Here is a 12,762-nt window from a genome sequence, read left to right as displayed (position 1 = left end):
TACTCGTACATAGCATAGACAGGGCGCACACATAGCAACAAGCAGCACATAACATAGGCATAGTACATATGTATTGTTGACAGTTGTTGATAGCGCTGGATAGGTACACCTCATATATATTTTATGCTTAATATTTTATGAAAAGCATTGACAGGCGTTCGAGTGTCATTTGTGTGCGCGTTACTCATTTTCAACCGTTATTATAATTATTAATTAATTATTTCATAATTATTTTACTATAATGTAATGAAGTAGAAATAAAACTTGACACTTGACTAAGCATTTATACGAGCTTTATCGTCGTTTTTATACCGCCTTCTTTCTCCTTCTCTCTCTTTTCCCCTTAAAAATACGGAAACGAAGTTCGTAAGATGCTTTCATATTAACAACAACAACAACTACGTTATCAGCGTTACAACCAAAGAGAATGTTTCTCTCTCTCCACTCTCTCTCTCTCTCACTCTATCGCACTTCAAGCAATGGAAGCCTTTTGGACCCAAAAGGTATATGTAATTGTTCCCGAAATGGCGCAGCTTGTCGAACCCTAGGGAATCTTAAATCTTTAGATTCGAAACTAGCTTCATATAATATTACTAACCATGGTGGGGTATGAGAGACTTAAGAAGAAGCTCTTTGTGAAAAGAATCTCTTATGCGGCTATTAGAAAGAGTCCTTTTTAGAAAAGATTATATACGTAATGCTGGGTATATATTTCCATAATTTGGAGCCAACAGGCAATCAGCTCATTATCAACGTCGAAGTGAGGTTAGGTGAAGGTTGAGGAAAGCCTAACTTTTTACTCAAAGGCGTCGGGAAGATTAACAGCCCGATACTCAATGTATCGAAGTGAGGTTAAGAGAAGATTAAGGAATTCCTGACTTTTTACTCACAGGCGTCGGAAATTTGCCTGTCTCCTATATAGGAGCATCATTTTGGACTTCTTTACACAAATTGTTACTAAAATCAGACTGTTTGGTCCAGTGTTGTCAGACATAGCTGACACAGGCCCAAACACATTCTATTCTATGAAGAACCATTTCTTTTTCATATTAAAAAAATCTCGTACTCCTGAGTATCTTCTAAAACCATCTTGATCTTAATAAGTCTAGTGACCTTCATTATATAATATATGAACAGATGAAAAAAAATACTTAGCCTTCGATTTTGGAAGCTTGGTTGGAGCTCTGCTCTCTTACAAAATATTTATATTTACAACAACAAAGTTGAGTTATAGAAAATGATGATACCTCATTCAACTAGTATCGCTCTTTATTCTCTCATCACTCTCAAAGATGATATCAAATGAAAAAAACTGGGCTAAAACTATGAACTGGTCTAACATGGTACCAAGATCTTGATTCACGAAGAAGAAAATTTAGGTTGAGGTTCCAAAAAATAAAAATTCATGGAGGCCACAAATCCTCTGAATCATCTGCCCACCGAATATTACAGCGATTCATCAACTCCATTAACACGCTCCAAATAAAAAAAAATCATAAATATTTTATTTTTTCTTGTAATTGACACGCCTACACACAAAACAGTTACGCGCACAATTTAATCACATGATTGAAATTGATTTCGACAAAACCATCCGTCACCGCGCGGCGCTCCAACACTTAAACCGACCGATCCGCTGCTGCTCCAGCGCGCGACGCGACGAATGTAGTAAAATTATTTACGCGAAGAAGCACAACACACTTAACGGCATTATTGTGCGTTTATTAGGCACTTCCTGTTAAGATGACATTACTTCTGTTGCTGCTTCCACAGAATTCCGTTTTGTGGAATTTCATATAACATGCTATTATACATTTGTCTCGTCAACAGATTAATCCAAATTGGAAGCAGTTCAATTAACGAGGCGTGAAATGTGGCGAAGATTTGCGGATAATGTCAAGTAGCTTGGGATTTTATTTTATTTTTTGGAGGGTGTATGTGGATTTGTGGGTATGTAAAGCTGTTGAATGGTGAATTGGATACACTTTTACTACATTTATTTGGGGCAAGAGTATACATATAAATTTAATTACTGTGCTTGTATTTTATATGTTTTTGATTGAATAAAGAAAATACTTACAGTGGAAGCAGTTCAACTTATTTTTTTTTAATTGATATAAAAAATTTTAATGTCATGTCATATTTAACAACTGTTTTCATTCTGTATTTATTTAAAATTGAAATTTAATATATAACAAATAAGATAGTCTTAATTATGAATGGACGAAAAACGAAAAATAGAAAATAATTTTTTTTTCTGAAAAGTTTTATAAATAATTAGTAATTTTTTCAGAAAAAAAATTTAAAAATTCTTTAGAATAAAAAATTGATTTAATAAATTCAAATAGACAATTTGGCGAGAAGTATTCTATTCGTTCTAAATTGTTTATGTGTTCTATATATAAAATAATACAAAATATATTCGTAAAACTTCTTTTCTTTCAGATACAAGCTCTCAAAAGTGGTTTCAATCGTTCTTCCCTCCAATCATGTACTTTTTCAATTCACGGAAAAGATCGAGATATACTTTAGAGAGTGTATTATTCTAAATTTTAGTGTCATTTGAGAGCTAAAGAATCGGTCTTAATGATTTCGGAAGAAGCTCATAATTGCCTTAAATCTTTATTAATTGAAGCTTTTTGAGTTTCTTGTGAACGAAGTACATATTGAAAACGAAAATGTTTTGAGTTTTATAATTGTACCAAGGATGCTTGATTCTGTATATAAACAATGTTTTTAGAAAACGACAATTTGAAAAAATAATAATTATTAGAAAAAAAAAAATTAAAAATGGTCAAATTATTTGTAATGAAAATAATCTTAAGAAAAGTCTATAGACAAAAAATAAGATAAAAAAAAACAAAAATTAAATAAAATAAAAAATAATAAAACATAATAAATTTTAATTAGTTCAAAATTTTTGTTAATATTTTTATACAGTGGAGCTTCTTTAACTCGAATTACCATAATCCACAAAAAAACTTCGAGGTAGAGAGACTTCGAGTTATAGAATTTTCATTAAAACATAAATTTTTTCAAAAAGCTGTAAAATATAGATTTATATCTACACTGTTTTATTTATTAACTTCGCATAAAGTTTTATGTTCATACGTTAAAACATGTACTCTGTAATTTTATTTGTTGCAGATTGCTATTTTTTCGCTCTTGACGAATGTATCCCATGCCTTTGTTACAGGATATATGCAATTAATAAGAGCAATATTATATTTTTTGTTCGCCTCCATACGATGTAGATGAACTCTTTTAAAACTCTGCCTCGATGGTAAAATTTTAAATTTTGAATTATGCCTTTGTCGAAAAGTTTGATTTATGGAAGAAAATTTGTATGAAATTGCGTATACAAGAGTTCGAGTTATGAAGAACTTCGAGTTAATGAATTTTCAGTTATGGAAGGGAATTTGTAAGAACTCTGATTTCTAAACGCTATTGCCAGTTCACAAGCTCAAGTTATGGAGATCTTCGAGTTATAGAAAGAAGTTCGAGTTATGGAAGTTCCACTGTAATAATATATATTTAATTGAGAATAAAAAAATATTTATTTTATTAATATTTATTTATTAATATGATGAATTACGAAAAAAATTTATTTAAAAATTTATATCTTTCGAAAAGGGTGACCTCTTTGAGAAAAAACCAAGACACACATTTTTTTGGAAAATAATCTTATTTGATATTGAATACAATACAATATAATATATGGATACCTCCTAAAAGTGGTATAACTATTTGCTATTCTAACTGTATTTGATTATGCTAGTATTTTCTGATTCGTACCAATTGTTTGTTCGGTTGACACTCTCTAAATTCGAATATATCGAAAAAAAAACTACTACAAAAACTACCTGAAGTAGTTTGAGCACAAAAACTAATAATTAAATCAAATATTCTTCACAGTGGGATGGAAAGATGTTTTTAAGTTATTTTAGTTGCATTGGTCTAAAAAATATATTGATTACCAATCGATAAGACTTCATTACCCTCCGTAAAATATCATATGTGTTAAGCAAAATCTATAAAATGCCTTACAAATCGAATAAAAAATACTTTTGTTTATAATTTTAATAAATAAATAATTTTTATTTTTTGTAATCGTATTTTTTTTTTTTTTTGATTTTTTAAATTTCGTTTTACTAGCTAACATTTTTTTATTTATTATATATTTTTTAATACATACACATACATACTCAAACATAAATCGCGTCAATGTAAATATGCAAAAGCAATGCGATAATTGCTTTCAGCAATTTCCACGTAATTTTATGCTAAATTTATTTTTTTTTTTATTTTTGAAATTTTCAGTTTTTATTTATTTTAATTTTTTAATTAATTCTTTTTTCATATTCTTCAATTACTAGCAGATTTCGGTAGGCAATTACTGGCGCCCATATATTATTAATACCAATTTGAATTTGCTAAGTTTACAATCAAAGCCTTTGCAAAGCGAGCACAACGCGATGCGCTGCTACCAACAAGTCATAAGCGTAGTTTACAAATTTACTTAGATTTAATTAACTAACAGCTTTTATCAACTATATATGATACATATATACCGTTATACACTATAACTATATACATACAGCCTCCTCGGTTGCCGCGTAAGGTGCGTCCACTCAGCTGTCGCTGCGCGCCACCACCGTCACCGGCTTGAGTATGGGCGACAAGGCCGCTGTGCCGGTTGCCGGTGGCGCACCCAACGCGATAGCCGACGGCGATAATGGTTGACCGGGCGAGGCAGGATGTGCACCGATTTGCAATTGTTGTTGATGTGGAGACACCGCTAAATGTTGCATATGCTGGGGATGTAAAGACGATGGCGGCGCTGGACCACCAGCTGCCAAATGTTGCTGATGACGTTGATGTGCAGCGATGGCGGCGGCGGCAGCATGTTGTTGCAACAGTTGCTGATATTGTAGACGCTGGTACAGTTCACTGGTAGCCGCAGCGGCTGCTGCAGGATGTCCCTGATGTGGCATGGAGCCCAACAGACGTTCCATGCCGCTGCTGTAGTTGGCCATTACGGAGGCGGGTGAGGTGGGTCCACCACCGAATTGCATCGACATTGGTAAGCTTGCGGCGGCGGCTGCGGCAGCAACGGGATTTTTTGGCATAAACGTATTGTAACGGCCATACATGCTGGCGAGTAAACTGGGCGCAGCCGCACTAGCGGCGGCTTGTTGAGGATACAAAAACTGTCCGAATTGCGTGTAACCCAATCCTGGGAACATGGGGCCGATGAGAGATCGTTTGAAGGCGGCGAGTCGGGAACGTGAAGCGGCCGTTGTGCGACGCCGCAGTTTGCCTGTCGAACCGCCAATGAAAACATCTTCTGCCGACGGGTCTAACATCCAGTAATTACCCTTACCGGGATCGTCGTAGTGCCGTGGCACCTTCACAAAACATTTATTCAAGCTGAGATTGTGGCGTATCGAGTTCTGCCAGCCCTGCTTATTGTCACGGTAGTAGGGGAAATTTGTCATAATATACTCATAGATGCCATTCAGCGTTAGGCGCTTTTCCGAACTCTGTCGTATGGCCATCATGATGAGCGCATTGTAGGAGTATGGTGGCTTCTCATTACCCTTCTTATCGCTTGCAGGTTTGCCATCCGCAGATTTCTCGCCATCACCACCCTCACCATCGGCATGACTTTCACCATCACCCTCCGCATCACAGTCAACATCCTCCTCTTCACATTCCTCATCTACGCCACCATCGAGCTCAGCATCTACATCCTCTTCCGCGCCATCCAGCTCGCTGTCGGCACTTTCATCGGCATGTCCACCAGTGCCACCACGTCCATTACGTCGGTATTTCCGTTTGCCATTCTCCGCGCTGTGCGCACTCACTTCACTGCCCTCCGTCAGTGGTGGTGGAGACATGCTGGTCACATCAAGATCAGACTCCACATCGGACGCATCGTGCTCCTCCGAACCGAGTGGTGAGTGGCAGGGGTGAAAGCTATGCTGTGGCATGCGTCGATATTTATCGATATCGTGTGGCGGTGGATACTGTTGTTGCTGTTGTCCATGCAACAGTGGGTAATGTTGTTGTAGCGCTGGATGTTGCTGCAGCTGATGTAGTGGGTGGTGTTGTGGTGAATGTTGCTGCGGCTGCTGTTGTTGTTGGTGATCCTCTAGCGTTTCGGGCAAGATCGAATTGATCGAGAAGCTCGATTTGAGATGCGGTGTGCGCGCCATCTTATAGAGCAGCGAGTGTTGCAATGCGGATTCGGCCAGCGTGTAAGCAGTTTGGGCGCTAATCGATGGAGGCGTTTGTTGCTGTTGGTTAACGGTATCTTGCTGTTTTAGCGGCTGCTGGCTTTGACTCTGCTGTTGGTGTTGTTGCTGTAAGTGTTGGCTGTAGCTTAAGGCGAGTGCTTGATGATCACTGATCGCATTCGTCGGTGGCAAGCCGGCAACTTTTACCATTTTCATTAAATCAATTGGAGTGTCTTATACCTTTTTTTTTGTTAAATATTTATTTTTTGGACAAAATTTTTATTTGCGCAACACAATAATGTTTATAAAAACTCAGACGCGAACTAACACTTGCTGGTGTTCGTATTCAATGCTTGTAACGATAAAAAGTCGTTTATAATATCTTTTAATTTTTCACTATTTTATATAATTTTTTCAACAAGTCACACTTCGCAATATTCTCTTGTTAATATATAATTATATTTTTTAATTTCTTCAAATTGCGTAAAAACATTTTTTGTTTTCTTCACAGTCGTCTTCTTACACAATATTCTCACACGTTTTCCACGAAACCGCGCCAGCAACACATCTAACACGTCTCGTCGTTTATTGTAGACTAAAATTGACACCTCTCCGACTTAGCTGGCAGCATTAAGGCAAACCCGTTTTCATTCATACAAATTCATTTCATCGATGTGCATGTATTGGTGCATTTAAAACACACACACTCTCATATGCATTGCGTATTGGAGAGTTCTGTGCGACCGGTTCGACCACATGACTCAATGGCTGTATGCGCACCGCCTAGTCAGTAGTGCTAGCATGTGATAATACGCGTCCAGCGTAACTGCCACCACTACTACAACAACAACAATCATCACCACCATTGCCAATTTGAATGTAGCTCAGCGCAACCAACCCTCTGTATCACCCATACTATCACACATTACTCACTAACACCATTGCATTCCTATCGGCTGTAGCCAATAAGATTTGTGGAACGCGCGCATTGTTGTTGTTTTCTTATATGCCGTTTATCCCTATTGTAAAAGTGACCAATGGCGTTGTTCCATCTGCTTGTGTTACGTTACTCTCTTGGGAGCGCATTTGCTTTGCCGTTATTCTTGCTCTTTTTCTTCTCCGTGTCATTTTTGTAGTTGCTGTTGTTATTGCTATTGGAAGTGTTAGTGCTGTTTGCGCTAATTGCAATTGACGTGGCACTCTGTTGTGTTCAACGACGGCACTTTTCTGATTGTGATTTTTTTTTGTATGCACACTGTTTATTAAAAGTAAAGGTACAAATTGGTACTTCGGAATTTTTATCATTTTTCCTACAAAATTCACACTTTTTTTAAAATTGGCGTTCAAAAATCACGTTTTTTAATGCTTTTTAAAGCGTGCTAAAAATACTTTTTAGGAGAAGATAATGTGCCTTGAAGGGTGATTAGTTCGAAAATCAATGATTACACTCTGAGGCTTCAGAAACAAGTAAAAATTAATGTTTTTAATAAAGTTAAATATTGACACAAGAAAACTGTATAAAATTTGTTTTAATCATTAATTTAAACATTATTTTTCAATTAGGAAACAATAATAATAGGGTTTGCATTCAACGATTTTTTGATTTTTTTTTTTCAAGGAGTATCAACACTCATTTTAGAATCATTAAAAATTGTTTGCATATAGTAAACCTGATGACATAAGCAAAGAACTTGGCTACGAGCTTCCCCATCTTATGAAAAATGTCTTATTGTGTTGAAAATGTTAGAGGTTAATTATAAGATGTAAATATTGTTGTTATTGCCTATATTGTCTGTAGGTATTTCAATATAACAGTTACGGGCATAGTGATTCCAACTGACTTTTTCCGATTTTGAAAGAAACTACCAGGAGAATCGCAAATTTTTGGTTCCAATTAACTGCTTATTAACCTACAGTCATATATCTGCCTAAAATTATTCTAAAAGGCATCATTTCTCCTAAGAAGTTTATCGTTTCTTGTATTTTAATCATGCAACAACTTCCTTACTAAAGCATTATCTGATATCTGACTATTCTAATATTTAAAGTAGTTTAGGAGGAGAACGGTTACTGTAACTGCTCAGTGATACCATTTCGTTGTTGTTGATGCGACTGAAAATATTCCAAAAAAAAAAAATCTGAGAAACGCTGTCGAATTGACAATCTTTGGTCGAAAAAAAATCTTAATAAATTTCGGCTATATAGACCTGACTATCGAGAGAACAATTTCTTGATTTGCATATATATCTTAATATTTTTCGTGCCTCCTGCTGCAACCGCTTCAATAATTTCCGCCTATTTCAACCTTTCAGCGAGAAGAGGTATCAAACCCATTACACAGTGTTATTATATGCTTAATTACGACTTCGTGATCACGTAAATGACAAACAATGGACGTGAACGTGGAATTAATATTTTTTTTATTTTTTTTTCTAAGCTATGAAAGCCTTTGGTGAGTTTTCCGAAGTTGTTTGTCTATATTTTTTGGATGGTAAAAGAAACAGGAACTTATCTTAATAAATTCTAGACAAATTTAAAATATTTAATTTTTTGTATGAATTCTAATTAGCAATAATATTATAATGCTTCCTTTGTCAGTGAATTTTTATAAAAATTCATATTTATTATATTTTCATATACAATTTGTATTAAATAAAGAGCTTTTCTCATACTTCATGCACCGACTGTAACTGACGCTTTTTTAATTTATTGTTTAAGCATTCTTTTGTGTTTACCACATATAAACACACTCATATATGCCTGCAACTGCATTGTTTTTATTTGTTGTGCTTTTTGCGCATTGCTGCATGCTCTACAAAAATCTTCATACATAAACATATACACACACACCGATTCCCCCCATTACCCCTCCAATAGCAGCACACCAACAGCAAACGTCGCTTTGCTATATTTGTGTGCCAACAAAGCGTTACACTCAATTCAACGCCCTCTTTCGCTTATAATTCATATCCCTATCTCTCTCACTCTCACGCTCAAGCTGGCTGCATGGCTAGCTGTTAAGTTTTTCACACTTTTCTCATGCTGGAGCTCCAATTGTTGTTTTTTATTTTTCAAATGCTTATTGCATTTGTTGTTGTTGTTATTATGACACTGCAGCTTTTATTGGTAGTCTTATTATTATGCCACACACACACACATACATACAAATGTACGTGACTGCTTTTGCCATTGTTGCAACACTCGAAACACTGCTGCCGATGCTCTTATTCCCACTTTGTTATTGTTTTTCGTTGTGCACGGCGTGTAAATGTTTTTGCACATTGCACCATAATTTGTAGTGTTATTTGCAAACTCACGGATCCGCTTTCTGAAAACACTGTGCCGACAAGGAGGCGTTGGCGTTGCTGTTCACAATTTTGTTTTGTTGTTGTTGCCATTCATACACACACACATATAAATGGGTGCTGTTGATGGTGGTGTTTGTGGCGAAACAGTCGCCGATAAGATGTGAACGCTTGTGGCTGAGCTTTGCGCTGGCTTGTTGTTGTTGGTGGTGCGGCGGCTACGGCTGTCTCGCTGCCTGATTGGGGGAATCGCTAAATGTGTTGTTGTTGTTGACGTAGGTGTACGCGTGTGCATATACAAATTATTGCCAGTGAGGGTGATGTGAGTGTGGTATACGTATAGATGTATGTAAGTACATATGTATGTTTGTATATCCATTTATAGTTGTTGTTGTCGTTTAATTAAATCAATATTTGACAAATATTTAATAACATGACAATCAAAATAGTTTGAATGCTTTTATGTATACATACATATACATGTTTTTTATGAACACGATTATTAAAATAATACAAATATTTATAGAACATATTAATTTTATATTAAATGTTTATGGTTATAATTTTTATAATAAAATAAAAAGCGGTTTAGTATTAAATGACCAGTATTAAAAAAAGATGGAAATGAGGAAAATTCTAAATAAGACAGAGAATGATATTTTAGAAAATGGCAGAAAATTGTTTTATTTCAATAAATCACTATATGTAACTCAATAAATTGTTTCATCTCGCTCGGTTAATTCAGGAAGACGGAGATTGTTTCTCAAATAAAATAGCGGGAACTAGTTTTGTAGCAATATTGAATATTTGGAGCCACAAATCTGGAGTTTTAAAATATTATTTAGAGATTGTGAGATTTTGGCAACAAACAAAGCTGCAACAGTAAAAAAATATATTTCACGTTTAAGAAACATGGGGCAATAAGATTTGATACTCTTAGTGCAACATCTGAGGAGAGGAACTATAGAAATTGGAGGATCACGGTGGCTTTAGCTATAGTTAGATTCAAATAATAAGTTTATCGCCGCAACGGGGATCTGTAGAAGTCCATAAAAGATATATTTGGTTGGCTCCCTTCTTTCTTCTGCCGAAACGCCGAAATTCGCGCTATTTTAAAGTTTTCTTTCATTAAAGGCAAATCCGCTAGAGAAACGTTCCGTGAGATTAATGATTGGAGAATGGTACTCTATCACTTCGAACTGCGGAGGAATGGTTTTGACAATTCAGAGCAGGTGCAAACGACACCAGGAAGGTTTTTCTGTGTGTTTGGAGAGATTGGAAGGGAATCATCCACTATGAGCTGCTCCCATATGGCCAGACGCTTAATTCTACCATCTACTGCAAACAACTGGACTGCTTGAAGCAGGCGATCGACCAGATGAGTCCAAAATTGGCCAACAGGAAGGGTTTAGCGTTCCATCAGGACAACGTCAGATCACACACTTCGTTGAAGACTCGTCAGAAGCTACTGGAGCTCGGATGGAAGGAAACCAAGTAATTACCACCTGTTCCTGTCCATGGCGAACGCCCTTGGTGGTGTAAAGTTGAACTCAAAAGAGGATTGTGAAAAGTGTATATCCGACTTCTTTCCAAATAAAGAGGGGGGCTTCTATGAGAGGGTATTATGAAAAGAAACAATTATCGAATGAAACGGCGCATATTTGAACTAAATCCGAGCACTGAGAAATTATATTGCACAATTGGAGACTGTGTGCAAACTTTCCAAAATTTCCTGTTTGTTTTAAGTTAATTATTACTGAGACAGTTTTTGATTGATGATTTTGATCAAAAATCTCTTAGATAAAAACCATTTTTATTATGAAATAAAGAAAGAAAGAAGTTTTTATAATATTTCTCATCTCAGTATTTAAATGAAATATTCATAAGGTACAAAAATAGAACCTGCAGAACGAGCATGCTGCATTAAAGACGATCACAAATTATTTTAAGAATAAATGTATAAAGTTACAGCTCATTCTTATATAATTTTGTACATATATACAAATTTTGTAGAAACTTATTGTGTGTTATTTCATTTTGTAGGTATCTATAGTATATATAAAAAATAACATATACAAAAATCAAAGAAATATAACATAAATTACTATAAAATACGGAATATTTTTTATAGATACTAATATTATAACATTTTTATATCTGGCATTTTAAATTGCTTTCATTTAAAAATAATAATTTTTACTTGCACTTACCTTCTATTAATATTAACTGGTATCAACTTTGTAACCTAGAAGAGAAAATGTTTATAGAAATATGTTAATTTAACAATAACAATTTGTACAAATAATAACATTTTTTATTGAAAAAATATATATCCTGCATATAAATTAATAAATATAATACATATTTATATTTGTATATTAGAAATATAATTATAATATAATAATATTTAAATATAAATTACAATGCTTTACAGATATTAAGGATAAACATAGCAAATAATAGTTTAGAAACATAATAGTTATTACGCTTTTATTATTATTTTTTTATAAAGGCATTTAGTTGCAATATTTTTTGAGATCAATTTAAAAATTTAATACTTTTTAATAAGAAATAAGATAATTTTTTTTAATTTGCTAAAAAAATTGTTTACTTCTCGTTTTATTAATAAAAAATAACATTTTAAAATAAAAAAGTTAACAATATTGAAATAAAATAATTATTTTATTTAACTATGACCCACTTGCAAAGCGGAAATCGTAGTAATAAAAGCTTTTAATTGGGATAGGTTGAAAGGTATATAAATTTATATATTTTCTATAAACATACATATGTACAGATATTTATATACATAGATATAAACATGTGCAAAAAGTAATAATAATTAATAAAAATTAATTAAAAATAAATATTTACAGAAAAAGCTGCGCAACTTAATTGAAGTGTTATTATTGCAAACTAAATTCCCATGAGCTCGTTTTAAGGCCGTACAATTAAGTATATAAATATATACATATATATGATGTATGTATGTACATATGTAACATTAACGCTTGTTGGCCATTTTGTTGCAATTTCCACAGAAAGCTGCGCTGCATTAATTTTTTTATTGCACTTTGAACAGTTACACACTAGATGATTTAACGATTAATTATTGCTTGCCACACAACCGAGCACAAAGCGTTGGCACGTTGCATTTTTATTGTTACATATCTTTATGCAACTCTGTAGTTTTTTCTTTTGTCCTGTCGGTGGGTGTG

The 12,762-nt window shown here is 34.4% G+C and overlaps 1 protein-coding gene across 1 annotated transcript; it reads right to left on the bottom strand.

The window, feature by feature from the left end:
- Window positions 1-4,155: 4,155 nt before the first annotated feature.
- On the bottom strand, window positions 4,156-6,841 carry LOC105216134 (fork head domain transcription factor slp2). Its single transcript, XM_011190466.3, has one exon. It carries the CDS (start codon window positions 6,453-6,455, stop codon window positions 4,632-4,634), a length of 1,824 nt encoding a protein of 607 aa, XP_011188768.1. The 5' UTR covers window positions 6,456-6,841; the 3' UTR covers window positions 4,156-4,631.
- Between the last annotated feature and the right edge of the window lie 5,921 nt (window positions 6,842-12,762).

Source organism: Zeugodacus cucurbitae, chromosome 3 (genome assembly GCF_028554725.1).
Source record: "Zeugodacus cucurbitae isolate PBARC_wt_2022May chromosome 3, idZeuCucr1.2, whole genome shotgun sequence".
Lineage (NCBI taxonomy): Eukaryota > Metazoa > Arthropoda > Insecta > Diptera > Tephritidae > Zeugodacus > Zeugodacus cucurbitae.
The sequence above is the reverse complement of the archived record's forward strand: the minus strand, read 5'-3'. Positions and strand labels throughout refer to the sequence as shown.